The sequence below is a fragment of the Glossina fuscipes genome, unplaced genomic scaffold (genome assembly GCF_014805625.2).
Source record: "Glossina fuscipes isolate IAEA_lab_2018 unplaced genomic scaffold, Yale_Gfus_2 26, whole genome shotgun sequence".
NCBI classification, from domain to species: Eukaryota; Metazoa; Arthropoda; class Insecta; order Diptera; family Glossinidae; genus Glossina; species Glossina fuscipes.
This window is the reverse complement of record NW_023998421.1, coordinates 7,956,214-7,981,924: the sequence shown is the minus strand read 5'-3', so window position 1 is coordinate 7,981,924 and position 25,711 is coordinate 7,956,214. Positions and strand designations below refer to the sequence as shown.

The following is a 25,711-nucleotide window of genomic DNA, read 5'->3' as shown; positions in this document are numbered from 1 at the left end:
AAATAATGAGCTTTAGTGACTAGATTTTATTTAATTTCATTTTATGATTACAAAGATCTAAAGAAATATGAAACCGCTCTGAAGCGTATTTTCAGCATCCACCACCTCGGTCAGCTAAGTAAAACTTTTTAAAAATTATTACTGGATGATGTTGTTGTGTTAAGTGAAAATAAATAAATTTTTTGCGTCTATCAAAATATATCTGAGCTAATAAGAATTGAGAGCAACTTTTGTCTTGACGAATTTTTCAATTTTTTTATAAACTTTCTGAAAGACAACAAAGAAAGATGAGGAGATATGCCTTAAGAAGATGAATATTGAAATGAAAAACCCAATCACGGATGTCACTCTTAAATTTACATTACATCGATTAGTATTTTACAAATTTTCTTGAGTCGTTCTCAAGCCTTAGCAGAAAACATCATAAAGTTTCAGATATGATTTTCTTCACATTTATGCAAATCTGACAATTCCAATAATATGAAACCGGACGGATTGAACTCAAATGACCCAGAATCTCACTCAAAAGATCGGATAAATCTCAAGCCAGGAACAATTATTTTGCCTATGTGCACTTTTTTCCGTTGTGATGGACGTAAAAACTTGGAATGAAAAAAACTTTTCTTATTTATTTACGAAGAAAATAATTTAAATATAGTAAAGCCTATAAGAGAATGATGGTCAAGTGTTTAAAATTGACTCTTTTTTCCTTGCCCTTCGTAAGGGAAGCACAGTGAAAAGTTTCTACTTTAAAACGGAAATGTTTTTCTAGTCTTTTATCCGCGCAGTGAATTGAAAGGAAGTGAAGAATATAACAGCCAATCTCTCTATGATGTGATTAATATAAACACTTCGAATTGTATTGCGTTACTTTACAAGCGATAATACGCACCAGATATCGATTAATGGTTCTCAATATCGAGTAAGTTCCGCAGCTGTGGATTATGGCCTCGCTGTAACGAGAGGGAAGAGGATGAAGTATGGCTTTATCTTACTATCGAATAAAAAAGGCCGCTGTCAAGTGACGTTTCCAAATATACGATCGAGATTATTCGGTGTCGAGAATCATAAGACAGCAACAGTATAATTTCTATTTTTGTAGGTAGCGCTGTATCAATAAAAAAGTGGAGAGTATTTCCATAAATTAAAAAACTTTAAAAAGTATTTATTTTCAACAATGCTAACCCTTTTACTTCATAACCGCATTCCTTCGTTGTCATTGTTTTATCTATCTCGAAATTGTAGCAGTAGCAAAGAAAAGTTTTGGGTCTGCCATCACGTGTATATTTTCTAGAATGCTACTAAGTTCTCAAATGACCAAGGCTTGTCTGTCTGTTTGTCCGGTCGCTTATTATAAAAAGTTTGCCGGTTGTAAAAACTATTTCTTGCAGGTAAGTGAGTATTGAAAATGGGCTAAATTGATCGAAGGGCCCGCCTGTACTCCCAACATTAAGTGGTAACAGCTGTGTTTAGCTTTGTTTTTGCTCATTGGCGATAAACTACAACAGATATAACAAATGCATTGTGATCATTACAGCAACTACATAAAAGAGTAGGTATTTCACTACACTTACGAATTATTTTTATTATTATGCAGATGTATGCAACGCACAAACGAACTTGACTACTGTCCGTCCGTTTTTCTGTGATCAATCCACATGCCGCAATTGTTAAGATATTGTGATGAAATTTCGTACGTCGACGTGTTTTGGGCTAAGTGTGGTCGCTACTGTAATTAGTCTAGATCAGGCCATTTTTTTGACCTCTTCCTATGTAACACGTTATTTGAAAAAGCCGTTATAGGACTAATTGTAGGATAGTGTAAGGCATGTAAATGTGAACTGTGTCCCACTATGAGGTATTTGCTTGTTTTAACTTTCTACGCTTTACTTTCTTTGATGTCTAATTATCCTTTGTTCAATATTTAATATAGTGAAAGGAATATAATTTCCCAAATCAATTCATTTGCATAAACAACTTTTACAGATCTATTGATCTCTACGAGCGTGGTATTTGTCATCGATATAGAAACAATTTAATGTCGGTAATAAGACCGGGGGGGGATTCAAAGTATATATAACCGCATTGGAGACCACAATTAATAAAGATCCAAATTATTAATAATTGTTTTCATAATAATCTCTTTTTGCTTTAACTTCTACGATAAGCCCATCGAGCATGTTTTTTAAAATAATATTGAGTATAAAATTGCTATTTAAAGAAGACGAAGAAGAAGAACACGTAAATGAAGTAAAAAAAAAAAAAAAAAAAAAAATGTTTTTACATTTGATTCTGTTCAGGTATGAATTTACTTTGAGGTTTTATTTTAAATTATTTGCTTAACAAATTCGAATGAATTTGTTTTGTTCTAAGTTAATAAATATATACAGAAATGAGATCGATTTTATAATTTACAAAAACAAGAGAGGAAAAATTATGAGAAAAAAAAAATTTGATGTGAAACTTCATTAATCCTTTTCAAGGCTTCCACGAATTCAGAATTTAACAATAAATATAAATTTAATCGTTTTTCTCCTTTTTTTTTTTTTTTTTTTTTTTTTTTTTAAATGTACAATCAAACAGCTATTAATATTATAAAACAACATTGAAAAGAGCAAAAAAAAATTACATTCAATTATTTGTAAGAAAACTTTTAAAGTTAATTATACAATTATTTCTACAATATTTTTAGTAAACTCTAGAAGTATTCTCTTTTGTCACATTTATACACATTTAGAAGATTAAATTAAAAAAATTACATTTACTTCTTTATTGAATTAATTCATATGATGTTTGCTTTTCCCTTTTTAAATGATCTATTATATATATATATATGTTAATAAAAATCGTTTCTCACGCAATACCTATATAAATTGCTCCAAAAATTGAGCTTTTTTTTATTCAAAAATTAAACATAAATAATCTTTTGTATTCCTTATCAGTATTATAATTTCTCTTTTTCTTTTAGTTTTTTCTTAAGGAAAAACTATAAAAAAAAAAAAAAAAAAAAAAAAAAAAAAAAAACAACTTTCCACTTTAAATTATTTAAATCAGTCCCTTTTTCAATTGAATAAAAAAAAAAATTTTATATCTAGATGATAGATAATAAACAAAGAAAGCAATAACAAGAAAAATTGAGAACAAAAAAAAAAATGAAATCAAATAAAAGTTAAAATTAAAAGAAAACGTTTGATTTTATACCGTATAACATGAAAACTTCTTACCGTTATATATATTTTAATATATATAATATATTTTTTAATATGCATATCATAATAATTTCATTTTTGTTTTCATATTTTTCTCTCGTTTAAATGTTTGATGATTTTTTTTTTTCTTGTCTGCTCTTTTCGCATTTTAAACGCATAGAGTATTTTTTCCTTTCTTGAATGTATTGAAAGCCTGATGACTGCTTTCCGAATTTTTTTTCATTCCACTAATTTTTTTTTATTTTGAATATGACTTTCCAAGTCAAAGCCTTTTTGGGGAAATTTTTTTTTTTTTGCAATTAATACAACGGTAGACATCGACATTTTTATTCCATTTGTGGATTATTCTTCCTCTTCTCTTCTTTAATAAAAACCAAAACTGTTGATTTTCAGTTGTTTTGTCTTAGGCACCGACAAAGCCATACACTTCTAAAACGCGTATCTCAAAATCTCCGGAAGGACACAAAGGCGGATTGTTAAAAGTCTTGCAGCTATCCGTTTTACCGAAACGTATATTCTCATCCATCCATATTGCTTGCCCTTCACTGAAATGGGACAAAAATTTGAACAAAATATCTAAGAGAAGCAAATTGAATTATCTTACCCTCCTCCTATGGTTATCATTTTAGCATCTGCCGCCATAAATAGCTCAGAAGAATGTCCCAAATCTTTATCGGCTGCTATGCCCACCCAAGGGTATTTAGCCCGCTCTGGATATAAGGAGAATAAAAATGTCTCACCGGTACCGAAATAAGCTTGACGTTGTCCCTTATCGTCTTTGATATTACGCTCAAACCAACGTGAAGAACAATAAGCTCCAAATACCTTCAATTTCATCATAGTTTACATAAATTTTCATTTTATTGCAATAAAATTTCATTAAAGCTTTACCTCATTATTGCACGTTTTAATCATCATCAACGTTGGCTCATGTTGTTCAACCCTTACATAGAAAGTTGTCAATGAGCAACCATGTTCTTCGGTTGTATACAATAAAACTGGCTAAAAATCAAAGATTCATTTAATCATCCATTTGAAAAGTATAGTGTTTGTGGCTTGAGTAGCTTATTACCTGGTACATAGTAATACGAACAGGTAGCCAAGACCATAAAGTAAAGAGCTGTTAAGAATTTAAGACTTTTTTATTTCAAAATTTATTGCAAACAGTTTATGATATTAATCAAAAATTAAAAAAATAAAGCAACTCAAAAAACGTTTGCAAACATCTTTTCAAACTTAAAATAAAATTATCAAACATGCGAATTTAGAAAGAAGAAAAATTTTAAAAAATTTATTAAGGTTTTATCGCTGCGAACTTAAAATGGAGCAACGTTGTTGTTATCCATATATGCCTGTGAGGGAGGGTACTACTTAAAATCCAAACTTTGTTAAATGACCAGAACAAAACTAGAATGGTGTTGTGTTTTCTCTGAAGCATATACCAGGTATGTAAACGTGAAACCGGAATTTACCTTTTATGCCATGTGTAGAGGACATACAATTATTTTTTCTTAAAACAATAAGCGAACATTAGAGCAGCATATATCGCAACGATGCCCTTCATTTGGCAAAAAACTGGAAATTTTTGTTATTCGAGCGCAAAAACGCCTCGTGGCTGAGAATGAGATTGAAAGATGGAAAGGCGTATGGAATCTCAAACGTAAAATATCTTGGATAGATCCAGGCGTACTTTCCATACCGAACTGTCAATGTCAAGCATTTCGGCAGGACGACAGGCTTGTTCGGCTGCTAAAGACTGGTTAATACCAAATGCTACCAACAAAGCCTAGTAGATTGAAATAATGTGTTGTTCAAAGACCGAGCGAAAGATCGCAAAGGGAAACTTAAAAAAAAGAAGATTTTTTACATAACGTCCGTTCATTCATCCATAGCGATAGAAAGCACTTCAGTGGAAAGCACTAGCCGCCTACTCATCAAACCCAAGCCCTTTCGATTACAACTTGTTTGCATAGATGGAACACGCACTCAGTGAGCAGGGCTTTAATTTTTAAGAGAATGTACAAAAATTGCTCGATTGCAACAGTGTCTTTGGCGTGGCACCCACGATTTGTCAGACAAGTAGGCACAATCTATAGCTAGCGAAGGGCAATACTTTGAATAGAATATTTTTTATCATTTTCACACAAAAAATTCCGGCTTCATATGTACGTGCCTGGTGAACTAAATGCTCCTCGGAGAGAGTTAATTTTGAGTTGATATAGTTATTAATCTTTCAATAGATTTATCTCCTTTTCTTTAACCGATAATAGAAAAATTTTTAAATGCAAATTTAAATGTATATTTCACTTTACTCGTCTACGGTTAAAGAATGGTTCAAACATCTATCTATACAATCGCACGAGCTTCTGACTTAAAGACCAGTTTAAAAAAATGCTGTCTAAGAATGCTGCGAAATAAAACCAACCTATGACAAACAATATCAGCCGCACGTCTCAGTCATAGATCTAGATTAGTCTAAAGGCCGTGTAATTACTAAAGTTGCAAAATATTAAAACACAAAACGAACATCACTTTCATTAAATTTGCTCTCAAGAGATAATTTATTTATTAACTTTCAGTAGTCAATGTCAACGAATTAATCGTTCTTGAGTTTGATAAATTACGTGAGAGTTTGATTTAATTAATTGCATAAGTTTTTATAAGGGCAGGTATGAAAAACAATGGCAACTAATGTAGCTATGGATTTCGAATTAAATTCATTATCGCAAATTTTTGCTAAAATATTGCAAAAAAAAAAAAATTCCAAAGGATATTTTGGATAATCACGGAAAGGCAAATACTTTTTTATATACAGCAAGAATCTAGGCCATGCTAATATAATTAAGCTTAAGGAACCTAACTAAAAATGGCCACTGTTCGATATTTTACAATCATTGCAAAGAATTGCTTACATATGCTAGAGTACTTTATAAACTTCACATTTAGGGAACTTGCCGGCTCATAAGAAATGATTGTTTCATTTACACATCACTAAATCACAAGGAGGGCAGATAGCTTTGAAGGTTCATCGATTCAGCAAATTCGATTTTGATGAGAGTAAAGGCCTATTAATAAGATTAGAATAAAACTGGTTTTGTATGAATATTATTATAATCCTGAATTGCAAAAGTTTCGACCAATTTCACAAAAGCCAAGACGAACAGTTTTCTTTCGAAAAAAACTTGGTTAATTTTTTTTTTGGAAGGGTGGAAAGAATTACTTGAAAGCAAAGTGAGAAATTATTATACAAAAATTGAAGTAATTTCCACTATCGAAAAAATTTATGGGACACGTATATTCAAAAGTTAATTAGCAAGCTACATATAAGCCTCACTTTATTTTCGTTAATTATTATACCCTATAAAATTTGTGATACCAAGCCATACTAAGTGTTTGCGGATGTTCTGCAACACACACGAGGACTTGAGATAGACCCACCTTTTATTATACCGACTTAAATGTGTCTGTCCATCTGTCCACCTTGTTTCCTTCAATCAAGAAGATGCAACTTTTCAGATATTGTGGCGAAATTTGACACACTGACATGTTCTGGCCCAAGGACGAGTGTACTTTTTCGACCACCTCCCATATGACGCCCCATTTTGAGAAGTCATGATATAAATAACTATAGGATGTTATAGGATATTTTTTGATGGGCCATGGAGCATAATAGCGATTTTACTCGTTTTAAATCTATAATAGACATTGTGGCTTATGTATCTGCTATTGTACCCTTAGAGTTGACAGTGAAAAGTGAGGTTATGCTCGCACTAGAACGAAAGCAGTAATTCCCCTCCTTCCTCCGATATTTACAATAAAATCATGAGAAGTAAATGAAGTTGGAAAAAGCGTTCAATCTAGCAAAACAAAAAGGGGTGAAAATTCTGAAAATTAATGATAAATTAAACGAAAAGCGAGTTATATCTATAGTGAAACAAAAACCAAAACTCTGCGAAAATAAATGTTTATGTTCTTTGCGTATTCTACGTTGGCAGGAAGAAACATCTTATAGAAGGCACTTACTGATTCTTCGCAAGAACAAATTTGACTTTTCAAATTATGTATTGGATAAGAGCCCATAGCTATAGCACGGGGCCCTGGTGATTTTTGCCCCTAACAATAATAACATAATAAACGATTTCAATAGTGAATTAAACAAAAAAAAAAAAAAAAAAACAAAAAAAATTGTTTACAGATGTATAAATAAATAAACGAAATGAAAGTAAACAAAAAGAAAAAATATATATATATTTATTAACAAAAAAAAGCAGTTTTTAAGTAACAATTTAGAAAAGCAATATTTTGCATATTAGGTATCATTTTTGTTTTTATAATAGAAGGAAAGCAAAGGCAGCATTTTTGAAAGGGGAGAAAAAAGAGAAAGAAATTTATATATTTGTAAGTAAGTACATTAGAATTTCATTTATAGTATTTATCATATTATTATTAATGTTATATATACACATATATACATATGCATTAAATATAATGTAAGTATAAAAAAATCAAACACAACAATTTCGAATTAAAAAAGTGGGAAAATTAGTAAATGTTAACTTTTAAGGTCAATTAAAAGAAAAATTCAAATAACTAAAAGCAATTTATTATTTTTTTTTTTTTATTGTTTTAATTTTGTTATTAAAAACATTAGTAATAACAATAGCAACAACGTCTCATACCATATTCCGACAGGTCTCAGTATGCATCACTCTCTAAATGTTTGTGTTGTTGTACATAATGATTATATGAAAATACATACGCACACACGCACAGAGAATATATATATATATATATGTATATATATAACCGCATATAAACACGTACACACACGCATACATACATAGATGTGAACATGAATATACCAAGAAAACATAATTACAGAAAAATATCGAAAAGAAACAAGATAAAGAAAAAAAAAAAAGTCAACTGTGAGTTCTTCTTCTTAAATACAATACCATAACAGAAGTGAAAATGACTACATACATAAAATAATAAATTTAGAAAAACTATTTTAAGAGAAATATATGTACGATTGTATTAGTTACTAAACAACTACTAGACAACCAACAGCTAACTTACATAGAAAAGCTAAGAAATATATATAAAAAAAAAAAAAAAATCAATAAAATAGATTAAAAGAAAAACTTGTTTTAAAACATAAATAAAAAGCAAAATAAACATATAATATAAAAAAATAAATAAAAATGAAAGCAGAATTGCTTCAGGGGAATCTTAGGCGCCTATCACCCAAGTAAATTGGATGAAAGAACCGTATTTTTAATAGTTCATAGCTCTGTTGCATTACTTAACCCTTTAACGACCGGCCGCAAATGTTTCCTGGCATCGCCTTTATTTTGATTAAACTATACGATTTTAGGAAGTATTTGAAAATGGCGGGAGCTTACAGAACAAACTAGTCACTAGTTGGACGTACCTCAATCCTAAATAAAATATGAAGGCTTACAGCCATGACAGCCGATTAATGGATTGTGGATATGTAAATGTCGACAACAAAAGGCCGATTAATAGGCTTGCGGCTGGTAAACTGTTAGCTTATATTTGGCTCTAAGTTGGATTAGGTTAATGAAATGCACCTCAGTATGTAATAAATGCAAGGCTATATTTTACGCCAGTGGCATAGCCAAGACCTTTAAATGGATATTCTATCAGGATCATCGTTGGGTCATTAGATTGGATTACTTATCTGGGTTTAGAAAATTGTAGAATACGATGGGTTTAGTGCTAACCAACGATGATCGTTACTCGCTCTTTTTTAGGTTTCGCTAGATGAAATATATGGCCGTACCTGACAATGTTTCAGGCAAAATTCTACATTGTTACCTGTGCATTCTAAAAAAATATTTTCCAAAACACTACCATCAACTAGAAAATTTATACTACGTAGCAAGGTTGAAAGGATTATTTGCTCTATTTCTATATGGCTTGGAACTGGAATATTTCTGAAATGTAACTATAGTGTAACAATAGAACAAAATGCACTTTTCCACGTTTCCGGCTTTTGGCTGCTTCTTATCTACTGGCTATTGTGGATGATTCAACATTAAAAGCTAGGATATTGAAATTCATTTAAAGATTCATGTAATAAAACGAAAGTTATATTCTTTTCCTACTCTTACGATAACAGATAGATAACAGGTAGACTAACTAACAGGCTTATATAGGGGGCTAGAAATCTATAAGAAATACTTTACATTCATTAATATTTCCTATTTCATGTATATGTGGGATGTACTATGCTTGCATATAATCGCCAGCTTTACCTCTCATTGGCAAATGAACATATACTTAAATGCCGGCCTGGCATGGCAAGGAAAAAGCTGAAAGAAGACCTTATGGACTGAAAAAATTTTGAAAGTTTCGGATAATGACCGATGAATCATACCCGACCTGGTAACAAGAATATCTTGCCTTAATTGTAATTAATTCAAGTACTTCTGTGCATTAAAATTGTTTGGAAAATTGATTATGAGAGAGTATCATAAAACTACGAAAAATAATAAATAAAATAGTAAAAGAGAAAAGAACTAATCAAGCTTTTAGCATTACGTACAAGAAATTTGGGGAAAACATCTGCTTTTCTGCTTAAAAAAATCTCTAAAAATGCAACATACGCTAAATTTTTATCTTAACTAAACAATCAATTGAAACTACTTAGGCTTTTCAAAATTCAAAGCTTTCAAATTTTTCTTATACTATTTGATAAATCCTTTCTAACCATATTTATTATTACTATTTGGAAAACTTACCTCTCGTATGGTTAAAGTGTGTGACATCATTTGTATATTAACCTGCGATTGACTTGTTGGTAGATTGTCGCTGGAACGCGATTTAACTAATTGCTTGTTACCGCTATTTAAAACGGAACGGCTTTTTAATAACATTTCAGTCTTTATGAATATTCTAGAAATATATGTGGAACTGAAAGTAAATCAAGAGAAAGAAAAAGAGACAACATTTTATTATAAAAACTTAAAACACATGCTCGACAAAGAAGCGTTTTCAGGCCAAACTTGAATTTTCAACACTCTAATGAACGCTCTTTGCACCCGTCGCCGATTTTTATGATAAGGCTTGGGCTCAATATGAAAGCAAAGTAAGCAGCTCTGTGCTTTGATTCCACAAATTCGAGAAAACTTGAGACCTACGGATTCTAAAGCTACAGAAAAGTCCCAACACACATAAAATATAAATACAGCCTACGTCACTTATAGCACAAGAGTATATTAAGCTTATATGGATGCATCTAACAACAAGAAGGACTTGGGGTACATGTACCTTTTATTATGTGGATTGATTCAGAAGATCATTTTAAGCTTGTCTGCCCGTCTGTCCTTGTTGTTTCCTTGTGTTCACTCTGCAGGCTCCAATTTTTTAAATATTTTAATAAAATTTGGTACATGGTCGCTTTTTCGACCACTTCCGATATAAAGCTTTTATTTGAAAACGGTTATATAACCAACTGGATGGTGGCGTTACTTGTTTTTTTTTTTTTTTTTTTAATGCTTGAAATCCATAAAGCAATCATTAACGGATCGATTTTGTTGAAAAAAGTGTGAATCATTAAAGGAGTATATCATAAATGAGTACCTATAGGGATACAAAACCTAACTTGGTCGAATGTTATGTCATATGTTATAGGCAGAGTATCTGCTACGAAAGATTGATTTATAAGAAATTAATCCCAAATGTCCTAAACTCACTTCAAGCAAACTAGCTAGGCGAGTAAATTTAACAAAAAATATACTTTAAAAAAAAATTAAAAGAAATACGAGTCAGCTGTCACTCTTTTTTAAATGAAAAAGTTGAAATAATTTACCTCAATCCTCTAATACTAAAAGCGGCATGTAATAGTTTAGCCGGTGATACTGGTATCTTTTTACAAAACTTAATTAATGCATTGGCGATGTCATTTTTAATATTATCGGGATTCCATTCATTGTTCGATTGGCATTCTTTATGAAATAAATTAATAATGACCAAAGCGATGCGATATAAAACTTTAATGCCCTCATGAAAATAGCAATCCATTATGCGAACCAAATGCTGAAATGGTAAGCCCGCCAATATCCACCAGCACCAATCCATGAAAACACGCTCCAATTTTACACCCGGACACAAACGTTGAAAATATGAAACCGAGCTTTTCTGCAAAATGAAAATCGAATTTAATAAAATCGCAAAAATCATAAGCAATTGAATGCTTTAGTAGTTAGTTTACCTGATGTTTTTTGGCTATTTGCATAACTGTCTTCCAGGTAACTTCATGCAATAATTTGGTTTGATTTATAAATACTTTCTCCTTACTGCCCACCAAAGCCGCCAAGCAATGATAGGCTTCTTCTTCTAAAATGAGAGAAGCAAAAAATTAATTTAATAAATGGATATTAAAGTTAACAATTTTATATAACTAAGCGGAGAATCATGACAGGCTTAAATATATGGTTGACAACTGCATAATATATCGACGGTCCTAAAAAAACAAACAACAATTTCCTATGATATTCAAAATGTCAACTTTTGACATATAGCAGAGCAAAAAATACGGAGTGTGCGTAACTGGTGTACTGTGCTTATATTGTGACCACAAATAGTTTATAGCCGTTTTTTTAGTCATTTAGATATGCTCGACTTCCAGAAAAGGTTATATTTTGGGTCTTTGGCGGTCCTAGGCGTCCCAAGACCCACCTTAGCAGACTATTTAATACATCTCGTACATTCCCCACAGGGGGTTTGTACAAACGGGAGGCCATGTCCTGCACACTGGACAGGGACATCAGTATTTAATGCCCCGTGATTTTCGAATGATCAAATACTAACGTCGAGACTCCGTTTTCAACTGTCAGAGGACGACAAGCAGAGCGGTAAAAAGAGCCTACAGATTCTTGAAGGTTGTGTAAAGTGAATTGTAACACATTAAGGAGCTCATTGGATTGTTTGGATTTCCATCCCATCCAGGATCAGCAAGTGTTGCTGTCTTCCCCTGTAACTGCTCAGATATTTTGGTTCCGTCTAGTGTCGAACTCTCAGTCCCTTTCTTTATTTTAAATCTACAGTAATTTATTGATGATAAGAAGGCTCCATGGAAAAACGATTACATGAAAAACCTGTGTTCTTGAAAAAATAAGAAACTTTTTCCCTAATTTCTTTACGGGAAACGATAGTTCCTTTTGCATTGCTTTCTTTGCAATTCTTCCGACCTTAACTCTGAACAATGATGAATGAATCTCATCCAATCGGTACCTACGAGATCAAAAAGCTGTGAGAGAAGAACTACGAGAGAGGAACTACTGGTCGTTCAACATCATGGACCTTATGTACAACTGAACACGGAGGAGCGATTTAAATTTAAATTTAAAATCTCTTGTTCTAAGTAATTCCTATCGATGCAAAAAAAGACTGCTATGGCTAAATCAATTCCGCCTAAAATTTCACACAATCGCTGCAGTGGGTATGTGTAAAGTAAAATATTCGCGCAATGAACATGAAATTCTGATGCACTTGAAGGACTAAATAAATTGGTACGTATTTGATATGTCAGAGAACATTTTCGTTGTTATTACGTACAAATTTCAAGCTGCATTTTTTTTTTTGCATTTTTTTATTTTGTTTTTTGTTTCCTCTGCGCATATACACGTCATGCCATAATCGTACCTAATTTATATTATTAGAGAAGACAGTACACACAACAAACGATATAAAATAGAAAAAATCTTGATGATATATTCGATGCATTTGAAAACGTCATTCTCTATGCCTTATAATTGTCTATCACTCGCCTCAACTTCGATCACATCAGTTTGCATATTTTACATTTTCTCTGGGAACAGGCGTTGTTTTCGTTCTTTGTTGCAAACAATTCCCCGTACGTATGCTAAATGGCGACCATAAAGCCATTTACGCGATACGATCGTATTTATTTGACCTCCAATCTTTTAAGAATGTTTGGCTAAGTGTTTTTTTTTTTTGCCAGATTTCTACTGTTTCTATAGGTTGTTGTGCATCAAGAAAAAAACACTTTTTAGTGTTCACATTAGAATAATTTCTGATTTGAACTTGACTACTAAGAAGGCTATAAACCATGATATGTTTCAAATGTTTCATTTGGCCACAGAGCCTATCAGCTGTCATTACAGGATTAACCCGTCGACGTAAATGACGTCTACGGACGTTTATTGTGCGTGCTAAAGCAGTCCTATATTCTTATAGTATTGCAGAAGAAAAATTGCATTTTTGGAAGACTTCACTGATTTTACAACGAGCATCAACCTGTCTTTAGGTCAAAGTGCGTTAATGGCATCATTGTAATAGCTCTCAATGCAGCACATTCAGCCAAGTGAAATGAATGACTCGGATGCTAAATTGCTTTCTTCTTGTGCATCGAGCTATTATTTCGGAATTATCTAAAGCGTTAAAAAAGTGAAATCAAACTATTTTATACACTCGCACGAAATTATTTTCACATCCAAACTTGACCATAAATTTGTAAGAAGGTCGCCTGCTGCCAAACACTATTTTGTTGTTTGTTTGATCTTCATTTAGATAAATAGGAATATTTTGGCAAACAGTTCACAACAGCTTTACGCAATCTTTAGTTGCAAACAAATTCATTATGATCGTCATAATCAAGTTTTAGGCGTAAAAACATTTTGTCAAAATCATTAATGCGAGTTTATTTCGATTTTCTTTAATTAGTTTGTCAATATTATTGCTATTTATTATGGAAGGAGTTCGTTTAATGCATGTACAAATAAGTGTTGCCACTTGAAGTTGGTTACTCCATGAAACGTATATGAAGGGTTCAATTTTTCCGAAATTTTGGGTATAAGTAATTTGGATAGTGCCGCAGGTACAATGTAAGTTTCAGTTGTTTATAAGCTATGTACTAAAGTGTAAAGTGATGAATGTTATATACGGCTCTGCATGTCTTCAAATTAAAGTGGAAAAAATGCAGCTGATGCTGCCTTGGAATTAAAACACAGTAAGCTATGAAATAAGTAGAAAATGATTTGCGAGATTTGGGGTAAAAAATTTTTGCCTTGAATATGATGATAATCCTCACAGGTCTGTTCGTCTCAAGCGAAAGCAGCTTAGGCAGTAATCTTCTACTTGGGGACACCTATATCCTCCTGCTAATATTTCGCAAATTAACAGGTCTGCAATGTTAAAGATGGGCGAAAATGATAACTATTCATAACTATTTCATAACTATTTCATCATCAGAAAACTACCCAATAAAAGGCAAAGGGCCGTAGATGATGATCATGAGTATGTCGGTTATCAAACTTTACAAGGTTACATTTTATCCAAAATGTGAGAGAACTTTAATAAAAATATGCAGGCATAACTGAGTCGATTTCGTCTTTCGAATTTGTTGTAAATATATTGAAATGCTGTGGGTGTACTATGTGATACTGAAAAAAGCGATAACTTCTAAATCTGAAAGTACTATCCTCTTGTTTTACACAGCTCTACACGGTGTCGCTCCTAGAAGCTAGAGCTTTAGTTCTCTGGACCTTTGAACTTCTGGTGTCAAAAAAGCCATTAATGCTAATGGAAACGTACTAAAGGGCAGCGACGTTGAATTCCGATGGGTAATGATGGCATTGGATGGGTAATGATGGCATTGGATGGGTAATGAAAACCATTGATGTCGACGAAAAAGCAGAATGGCCGCTTGGCGCCTCTCTTTGTAATGGTCAGCTAGGTGAGATGCCTAATAAGCAGCGATTATCAAACGAAGGCGTCACCAACAAAAATCGATCGAATTTTGAACCGAAAAACGGGCACAGCATGACAGCAATCATGAGTCATGAGTAACACATTTTAATGAAATATAAGTAGCCCTGCACTTCTTCTACGCCTTCCGTTTAAAACTGGATGAATGGCTTATTCCTTCGATAACGGTTCTCAACAAAAATAATTTAAACCTCCTTTCTGTATCAATAACACAACTTTTAAGATTTTATGCCAGAGATAGGTGAAGATGAACAGAGCGAGAGAGCGAGAGTGTGTGATATATAACGGTTTCGTTTGTTTGAAGTACTAGTTCTAGTTACAAACTGATAATTGGCACATTTTTTCCTCTATTGTAAGGAATTGTTTTCGTTTTGATCTTACTTCTGCTACTTTATGAAATTTATTTCTTAGGTTATGCATCCGTTCGTGTTTATTGTTGCCCTTAAACTAAACTTAACTTATCTTAGCTGTTATTTACCTATCCTTACTTATACTTAGTGTAATATCTGCACGGTTGCCGCACTATTAATCAATAAACAACTTCATACAAAAAAAAAAAAAAAAAAATGTGGGAAAAATTTTAATTTTTTTGGCTGGTTATGGTGTTTCCTCTTAAGATCAAATTTATAAATACGTTAAGGCATTTTCAGTAATTATCCTCAATAGACATTGATTTCATACTTGATGGGATAGTGCTCCTTTGCCGATATTCATAAATCAAATTTCGCAGCCTTCTCGTGTAGCGAATCTTTGCTTGCTTGTATCATAGAAGAATTTAAGGTGAGTGAACTTTCACCGACCATTGGTATTTGAACTCAAATAATATAGTGAGCCGTAAGCAATAACATATTGTACAATTTCAAAGACATATATGAATTCTATCGATTGTTGGCGTAAGGACTTTAAGAAGATCGTTAGTAATCTATAAAAATGCATTGACTTTCTTGAACTTAAACGCTACAATGAAACTTGAGAAAAAAACATAAATTAAATTAATACAGAGAGAGATAAGAGAAGAAGTTAATTATTTGCATAAAGTAAATAAATGAAAATGACGATTAAGAGTTCTGAGGTTAAAGTAATCTTTAACCGTAAAAATTAATCGACCATAAGCGAGAATGCAGTCTAGCATAACATTGAGGATCTAACAGAAATTTGTTTAAATTTAAATGAATCTGAAAAGTTTTATATAATTCTAAATTACAAATTCTCGGAATTTTTTTTTTTTTTTTTTTTTTTTTTTTGCAAATTAATTACGATCGATTAATATTAATGACTAAACAAGCTTCAGTTATTCTATTCATCTAACTTCTAACTAATATATTAAGTTATAAAGTCGTGCAATGTTCATTTAGTTTTTTTTTTTTAATTTGAAGATTAAGAGAGCAAAGCGATTTAAGGGGAGAGAAAAAGGGGTAGAGCTATACGATTTCAATACAATAATGTATTTAACTAAAATTAAATTCTATTTATAAAAATGCGTAGAAATCACTTGCGATTTCTTAAATATTTTATGCATGCAATGATGACAGTTGAGCTTTTGTAAAGGCAATGGTAAACGGTTCCGTTATTGAAACTATTTTCTAAGTTAATCATTAATAATGCAGATTACAAACCTCTCCGATTAGCATAACACTTTGTATGAAAAGGGTTAAGAAGGAAAAGTTTTTTTTTTTTTTTTTTATTATTCTAATGAGTTAACACATTCCCCTCCCTTCATTCAAGGGGTGATAAATAAACAAACATATTATTAATGAATAATAATTAAAACATTTCAAGTTCATGGAATATAACTAGAATAACGTATACGAGGGGAAAGAAATTTCCATCTCTCTTGAACTTGCGTTAAACTCTTTCCCATCTTTTATTCATAAGTTTCGTTTTCTAAACATCTATGATAACTAAAGTATAATTAAAAATCCGCATATAAATGCTAATAACGAAATGTAAATAAATACTTTATTGCGATGTAACCAATGAATAGTAAATAAAAAACAAATTTATAGAACAAGAGGAACTTAAAAAAAGTAAACAAGAATAAACCTATTGGGGAAAAACCGAAATACTTGCTTCATCAAACAGATCAATTAAAATTGTAATAATTGCTCTCCGCGCCCAATATTCCAATGAGCTTAAATTTACATGCCAATGATTCCAGTAATCCTGCATGCTGTACGTGACACAATCGGAAGATGAGCTGTCCAGTACCAGCGACCCATAGAACCTGCAGGGCATTGGGCGGCGGACAAAGTTGATTGCAGTCTAACGGCTCGTCTAACAAGAACTCGACCGGTAATAGATCATTATTGAATTGCACATTTCAGTCCGAACGAATAGAGAGCCAAGAATTTAGAAATTTAGATTTTCGATAAAGCATTTGAAAGCTTGACTACCACTAGATTTCAATGCTTTAAATGTGTGACTGCGTTTTGACAACAAACTACGTCCTTCCTCTAGCCAACGCAATGTAAATTTTGAAATATTTTTTAATATTTAAGGAGCGGGTTTTGCTCTGAGCTTTTGAATCGGTTCCGATAAATATTTTTGTTGGGTTTTATAGCGCTTTATATTCGTAACGTTTAACTCTCATCAACGACAATCAATACGATTTTTTCCATAAGTTGAGAGCAGGTGTCTGTCAGTCAACTATTTTTGCAGTGAGATTTCAGATTGGTTTCCTACAAAAACTCTCTTTCACCTATCTTTTCCCAATTATTAGATGTCTCATCATTGAAGGCAGGCTTCAATTTACTTATAGGCCTTATTGTCCCTGAAGCAAAAGGTCTGCAGACATTAAACTGTGATCGAAGCCATTCGATGGCGTTTACGCGAAATAAAGATTATTCAAGACGTTGGTCAGACCTCTTCTTGAATATATTCCATTTGGTTAGTCTTCTTGAACGTGTTCGCAAGAAGACTTTACAATTTGCGCTGTGCAATCTTGATTTAAATCCCAACGCAACGACCATACGAAGCTTACCCTGGCTGCGATATAACTTGTATGTGTGATCGGCTCAACTATAGAGTTTTCAGTTTTACTAAACGAAGTTAACTCATTAATTTCGGTTAAATCGATTGCAGCAGTGCAAACTCCATTATGTCAAATATTTCAGTTTCTTTGCAGTTGTTGGCGTTCACACTTGTATTTGCGAACAATACTAGCAAAGAGCACCCACCTACCTACCTATCCCTCTCATTACTTAACTTTCCAAATAATTTGGTTTTTTCCACTAATCCCATATACTCCGTTGTCGCCCTATGCGTACGTAGTTTTACGATTATTATGTATGGTGAACGTGCGCTTATTTATAAGTTTTTCCCCCTTTATTTACTTTTGTTTATTTTAATGTTTTTCTTTTTCTATTTTTAACTTAGTTTAAAGAACTTTTATTATAAGATTTATATACGCACTCGTAGATTAGTTTGAACTCGACTGATAGCGATTTATGCCAAGTTTTTTTCTTTCTAATAAATAAGTAAATAAAAAATATTTATACTTTCTTATGAGGACTTATGGATTGCAGAGGCGGATATTGAAAATAAAACCATTCTATATATATATAGCTATTAATCAGTTATTGGCGAAAGCACTTTAGAAAATTGGCTTTGTATGCGAACACGGACAAGAACAATAATCTTATGTATTTATTTGAGGTTAGGGTCATCAAACATTCGCCTTGTTTTTAACACCTCGTTTAGTTTGTTGTAATTTCGCATGTACGATTGATTGATTGTACTTGGGGATTGTTATTGGTAATCTTTCTATGTCAACTTTTATACAAATTTCTTGAGCAACATTACACTTAAGCTTGCAGAAGTTACATCTCTTAATGAACTGACATATATACGTATGTAAGTATATACATATATATCCACTTCTGGCGAATAAAACGAGTTTCAGACATCACGCTGCCCCCTTCTACGTTGAGTCGAACTCAATAGTATAGTAGTCTTATCACCTTTTCTAGGGGTTAGTTGATTTTCAATTATTGGATTGAAATTTCAGATATAAAATAAATAATAATAAAAAGTGTCGTTATCAAAAAAATGCCCTCGACAAGCATAACGTAAATAAAAAGCATTTGAGGATAGACGAATCTTTTATACCCACAAATCTTTATCGCAACAATGTGTAAAAAACCAAAAATGGTAAATTTTCATTCTTTATAACATTAAGTGGGCGTGGCGGACTTTTCTAATTTTTGTGGAAATTTGTGTGTGCTATTGTATTTTATGAATAAAAGTTTACAAGTAAAAAGCAAACACGCTTAAGCCAGCCTGCGGGCGCGCTCCTTCACGAAGCTTACCAGTTTCAATATCAAATTGCGCGTAAGAACTCCTTAAGGCTTGAAGAAGCCGACAGCTTCATTTTTGCGACCAGGCATATGTTTATTAAGGACATACACCGGCGGACGGATAGACGGACATGCTTAAACCGACCCAGAAATCCTTGGCGATCAATAATATGTTATAATCAGGAGTAGATTTACCACAGACGGACGAACGAACGAACATACTTAGATCGATTCAGATTTTGACACTGATTAAGGAGGTAGATACTTTGAAAAGTCTCTGAAGCTTCTTTCTTAGTGTTCCAAAAGTTTTAGCAAAATGAATATACCGCCATCCTTCGAAGGTGGATACAATAAACAAGCAAGAAAAATTTATAAAATTATAAAACTGATAAAGCTACGGTCGTCTTAAACTTTACTTTAGAAATACACCATCTGGTATAGCTATACTTTAAAGAGCATATTTTAATTTCTTTTTCTTTTTACCTCTTGTGTGTCATTCCTACTTTGAAATTCAAGCAAGAAAGCACATATACAAATACATTTTGGGTATCTCGGAAGTGCCAGCAATATGGTTAAATCAGTACAAATATTGACCAAAATTTTTTTTTGGATAACATCTATAGCTGAGCTTGGTTTCGTAATAATGGATGAATCAAGTCTTTTCAGTCATAGACAAAACGTTTACCTCCCTCTTCGATTTTCATTTTATGATATGATAGGACTTTGACCATTTCAACATTGTAAAGGAAACTAGAATAAATGTGCAGGATATGATATCAACTTTAACAGGTACCTTCAAATCTCTCTCTTTCTCTCTTTATATATGCACTGTTGGGTGCTGCAAGCAATGTGAAAAAATTAGTATACCGTTTTTGCTCGGCTTTTCTGAAGTTTTTATTTATTGCTTTATTTTATTTTCTTATTAAGGTTTTGCTGATAATTTTAATTTTTGATTTGAACAAACCAAAGCGTACAATCAACACCGCTTAACGTATATAATAACAAATAACAAATATTTGTTTAATAAAACACATATTAAGCTATATTTTGAAATTTGCATTGGATATACCAAAATTGGACATAACATCATCAATTACATAAAATCGAATTAACTTTGATTGCAACTGAAAGCTAGGCTTGTTTGGAAAATTTTCCTTCCGCCTTTCATATTTTAGTTTTCCTTTTAATGCAGCAATTTGTCACCGTCCATCATCTAATAATCAAACAGTACGCCTATGCAAAATATACGCATGTTATGCAAAGATTCCATTAAATATTGTCCTACAAATAGTACCACAGCACAATATGCCAAACTTATGGAGCTAACGAAAATTTATTTCCTTGAACACTGTCCAAAATGAAAATTCTATTGAGAAAGCCTTTTTCTGGTCTCTATTGTCAATACATTTTATACACTTTGTTTGAATTTATTATAGAATTCTGATACAACCCTTGAAGCAGAATAAAAAAACAAACGGAAAAAAGCATTTTTGTTGGCGGTTTCAGCTCACCATTAAATACTCTACACCACTTCGTTTATTAAAGCCAGTTATATAACGACTTTTCAAAGAAAGGCGTTATATGGAAAGTGATCGCAAGAGTGGCACGATTCTTACCGTTTTCAATAGCGTCCGTTCTTCGGGCAGGACATGTCAGTGTAACATATTTGGTACACTTGGTTTGGCTGGTGGGCAAATTGAACACAAGAATACAAGAGGACAGACGTACATATAAGCTTAAATTGGTTCAGAAAGTGATTCTGAGTCAATCGGCATATTGCAAGGCGCGTCTATCTGAAGCCCTTCTGATTGTTATATACATCAGCACAAACCTAATATACCTTTGTACGATAAATAGAGTATAAAAAGAGAAAAGTTGTATTTGGCTTAGAAACAATTGTTTAATATCCGCCATCGTTACCCACATAACTGTCTGTGGAAAGAATAAATGTTTAATAAATTAGGGTACATATGGCTGCAAATATTTTCGTATGCATATACATTTATGTATTTACAAGTTATTGCTTGAAGAGCGAAGATTAATTCGTAGATGATATCATATATGATGTAAAAATATATTGTATTTGAAATGATATGCCTACATAAATTTAACTCGCTATAAGCTATAATTGTTATAAGAAACATATTACGACGTACTAAGTTAGTGCAAATGGATGCCACACCCGGAAGAATTTGAAATAAATCCACCTTTTATTAAACCGATCGTTTCAGAATAACTTTCAGAACAGCTTCCTGTATCGATATAAGCTTGTCTGTCCCTCTGTCTGTCTGCAGGCCTCAATTTTTGACATATTTTGATAAAATTTGATGCACTGACATGTTTTGGCCTACGGACGAATGCTGTTGAAAATGTTTTTCGATCTGACACTTTCCATATAAGAGCTTATTTTGAAAAGCCATTACATAAATAACTATATTAAGCGAAGAGATGTGGAATATTTAACGGTGGGCTATGTTCCACAATAACGATTTTACATTGAGTATTGAATTCACTTACCCGACATAAAATGCAACAGAATCGATGTAATGGGATACAATACTGGACTGTACGTAATATCGGGGCAATCATAAGCCAATACATTAACAATACGATCTGCCACCGAACGGCCGGTACGAGTTAAATGATACGGTAGGCAATGAGCTGCATCAACAAAGGCGGGTAACATGATTGGTTTCTCAGATAACTCAGTAGTGCCAAAAACCTTTAAGACAATTTTCAAGAAAATTTTATTAATTGCTTTACAGCAAAGAAAATGAACAAAAAAAAATTATAAAAAAATACATTGAAATTCGCTCACCTGATGGACCATTTCCCAGTAGAAACCATCAACCATTTGTGGTTTACTTTGATGTTGGGCGCATAGAGTGGGCCATAGCTGTGATCTTATAGGTGAATTGATGGGCCAAGAATTTTCGCGTAATATATTTTTCACTTCACGTTTTTTACCTTGATCCAATAATTGTTTGATTTCAGTAAAAGTACGCAGAGCTGGTTCTTTGCCTGAAACAGAAAATCTTATTAAATACATGTTTCGAATGCTTTTCAATATGTTTTTTTTTTTTTGTTTTTTCTTTTCAAGCCATTCATTATTGTTTTATTTTCAATTCCTGGGAAATTGTGTTGTCTAAGCGAGCACATGATATCAATTTAATTAAACGTTTGTCTTAAAATTGTATGCGTGCCCGTTATCATCAATGACCGCTATCAGCGTGATTGTTGTACGAGTCTTTTTTTTTTTTTTTAATCTGTGCTACATTCTTTTCTTTTTCCATTTTTTAAATAATTGTTCGTCAAGTGGCAGTGAACGAAATCCCCATGGAAAGCATTCATTACTTTGTCATTTTTAATTCTATTTATTTAGCTTACTGTGAAATTTTATTTCTTTACTGTGAAAAAAAATTTGAAGAGCATTCTATAAACTTCGTGACAGACTATGAAAATTACTTTCTTGAGATTCTTGATTGTGAAAAAAACTTATATGAAGTACATGTATTAGCAATGTATTTTTTTTTTTAAACTTCCAAGTCATAATTAATAATGAATCGTTAAAAACGTTTCCCTTTTGAAAATTAGGTGTTCATAAATTTTACTAATGAGCGTCTAACCTTTAGTTAGTTAGTAAGACTTAATATTAATTTTAGAGAGAACTTGAGATTGAATTTTTTGCAAACATTAAAGCTTAAAAGCGTCGGCGTCGAACACTAGCCATAACTTAAACCCTAAAGAGGAAAAATCAAATCTATAAATAGCAAATAAGAAAATCATGTACGACTAAGTCGAATTTCCTATACCTGACACTTTGACTTTGATACTTTATTCTGTTGAATGGGCAAAGACGACTTTTATCATGTTTGTATCCCATAGAATGGCGTGAAAATTTCTAGCGCTATCTACCTTAAGACATAAATAATGAGTTTCCGCTGACCGATTTCTTCTTCGTCTTCCACACTTGAAGTCGGTTCATAGTTTGATTTTTACGAATAGGAGTAAATTTTTCTCACATGTCTGATAAAGTTTGTGAATAGGGAATGAAAAACTCCGAAAGCACAGATGATTTCAGTTGTCAATCGTCTTGTAGGACTGTTCTCTCACAAACACATTGTACAGACGGACACGCATAAAACGATTCAGAATTTGATGCTGACCAAGGATTTATATACTTCATGAGGTCTCTGGAAAGTCCTACTGAATTTTGCAAACGTTTCGACAAAATAAATATGCCCTCATCGCTTAACGGTGAATAAGAAACGCAATATAAGATTGTGTGTTCACTTAGATATTCTTAGATAGGTTCAATAATGATAAACACCATTTCTAACGGCAAATATTCATGGAAATATTAAGAATAAGAAAAAGTAAAAAAAAACAGTCAACATTTGTCATTCCCCAACAAACTCCATCAGCTAATTACTTTCTTAGGGAGACAAAAATAAATTCTTTCCCATTCTCAAAATTAAGTCATTTTGATTGCTTAATGTGCAAGCAACCCTCGCCCCATTTTTTCAAATCACGTCTTGCGGAAAATTTCAATTATCAAAATACTATGTTGTATTCTAAGGCGTACTAAGAGCGGCATTTACCATGAGATTGGGGAAAAATCATATTCCATAAATTTTGAAAGAGATATTATTGATCAGAAAAAACCAGTCACTCTTTAGCTTTTTGTCTTGACAATCATTAAATTTCAAAGACAGCCATATATTGTGGGTAATTATTAGATATTAGTTTATTGGCATACTTTACGTCGATTTATTGCATTTTAAAGTGACAAAAACTGATTTCTGTTTACAATATAAACAAAGATTCATTTTTGGAAAAAAAAAAAACATTTATTTCATTGTTTATGAAAGCAAAGTAATTGTGACCAGGTCTGCATTTTAAAACTCTAAAGCCGTAAGCGGGAACTGCTTCATAGACTATATATTTATAAACCAAAGGAATCTTCCAACAATTATAATACTTTTCTTTTCTATTCTTAGACATTACTTTAGACTACATACCAGAAAAAACAAAGAGGAAGAACGCCAAATACGATGAGGGCAAATAAGCTTTTGCCGCCGACTTTTTTATTAAAAGCAAAGTCTATTATAAAACGCATGGCGCGAAATACTTCTTTCAGATAATTACCTATTGTCAGCTGCGATTATTTACTGGAAAATAGCTTACTGCTCCTTTGGAGCTATTTATAAAAGGAGCTATTTTCAGAATATTATTATAAGAATAATAAAAAAGAAATTCAATTCACTGCTGTTGAATGTTCGTCAGCCGAATTTCGCCATCTGTGACTAAATGTCATCGTTCTCATCGCCAGCAGCAATTCAGCACTACCTTTGTTCAAAAGGGGACAACAGAGAACTTTTCCTGTTCCAATCTTCTTACAGTTTGCCACGCATTATTCAGCCGTACTTTTGTTCCAAAAGGCACCGACTCACACTAATAAGTTTTCTTCGCCAAGAACTTGTTCTATTCAAAGCCCCTTATGAGAATAATGACAATTACTTATAATGTTGCATAAAATTTAAAAGTTAGTACTTTGACATGGAGAAGTCACGGTTTTATTCAACAACCAAAAAAAAATGTATTCGTCCTTAACAATTATGTTGTGTTTCGGAGGTATCAAAAAAACGGTAGAAGCATGTAAAACTTAAAAACCGATGGGCAAAAAAAAGATTGAAATTAGGAATACACTTGAACGCTTACTACTTGAAGGTTTAAATTGGAAAAAAGAAAGAAAAAGTTTATGTACGGCTTGAGTCAAGTTTATTGGCGCTCAATTCATTGTATGCAGAGAGAGAGAGAGCGAGAGAGAGAGAGAGATTTATTACATGGTTGGGCTGGTTTTTCAATACGGGCGATCTGTTGTCTTCTTGACGTTAAAGTCGTTCTGCTTTTGTTAGTTATTTATAATAAGCTTCATAATTTTTTCACGAAGGGATCGGTGTACGTCTCTACAAGCTTTGCAAGTTATCGAACTTTTTTATCGAAATCTTTCCCATATTACAACATTTTGTGACCTTTTGCCACACACGACGTTTATCGTAATCGTCCTATTCTACCCCAAGGGTGTGAAGTTATATTTAAATATAACTAGCAAAGACACAAACTAAATTTATTTACAGAGCTCTGTAAAGCCGTTAACAGAATTCTGTTAAACGAAGTCTCGGAGGGATTTAGCTCAAAATACAAGTAAAGTAGAACTTTTCGCAAATTTTTTTGCAAATTCTTATAAACAAAACATGACTTTATGTAAATTAACTAATATTCGAAGCCAAAACTTTTTTACACTATGCCATAAATGAGGTTGAAAAAGCGAAAGTTTACGGAGCTACTGTGACCAAACCATCTCCCTTGAAAAAATGAAACCAGCACAGAGTGAATCCTCTATTAATAGCCTTTCCAACGGTGTGCGGGTTGTATTAAGTTTTGCCC

The 25,711-nt window shown here is 32.5% G+C and overlaps 1 protein-coding gene across 8 annotated transcripts in view; it reads right to left on the bottom strand.

The window, feature by feature from the left end:
- Positions 1-3,325: 3,325 nt before the first annotated feature.
- The window catches only part of LOC119635299 (GTPase-activating protein skywalker), a 69,237-nt gene continuing 46,851 nt past the window's right edge, over positions 3,326-25,711 (bottom strand). For 2 of the 8 annotated variants that reach the window (XM_038030051.1, XM_038030050.1), the window contains 10 exons: positions 22,080-22,282; positions 21,779-21,983; positions 11,449-11,573; positions 11,047-11,375; positions 9,977-10,148; positions 7,889-7,921; positions 4,282-4,329; positions 4,101-4,211; positions 3,814-4,034; positions 3,326-3,754 (listed from right to left, as the gene is read on the bottom strand). In XM_038030051.1, coding sequence (XP_037885979.1) covers positions 3,613-3,754; positions 3,814-4,034; positions 4,101-4,211; positions 4,282-4,329; positions 7,889-7,921; positions 9,977-10,148; positions 11,047-11,375; positions 11,449-11,573; positions 21,779-21,983; positions 22,080-22,282 — 1,589 coding nt within the window. In that variant the 3' untranslated portion in view covers positions 3,326-3,612. Of the gene's footprint in view, positions 3,755-3,813; positions 4,035-4,100; positions 4,212-4,281; positions 4,330-7,232; positions 7,323-7,888; positions 7,922-8,288; positions 8,298-9,976; positions 10,149-11,046; positions 11,376-11,448; positions 11,574-21,778; positions 21,984-22,079; positions 22,283-25,711 lie in introns of all 8 variants that reach the window. The other 6 variants (XM_038030048.1, XM_038030047.1, XM_038030053.1 and 3 more) reach the window with 4 other exon arrangements.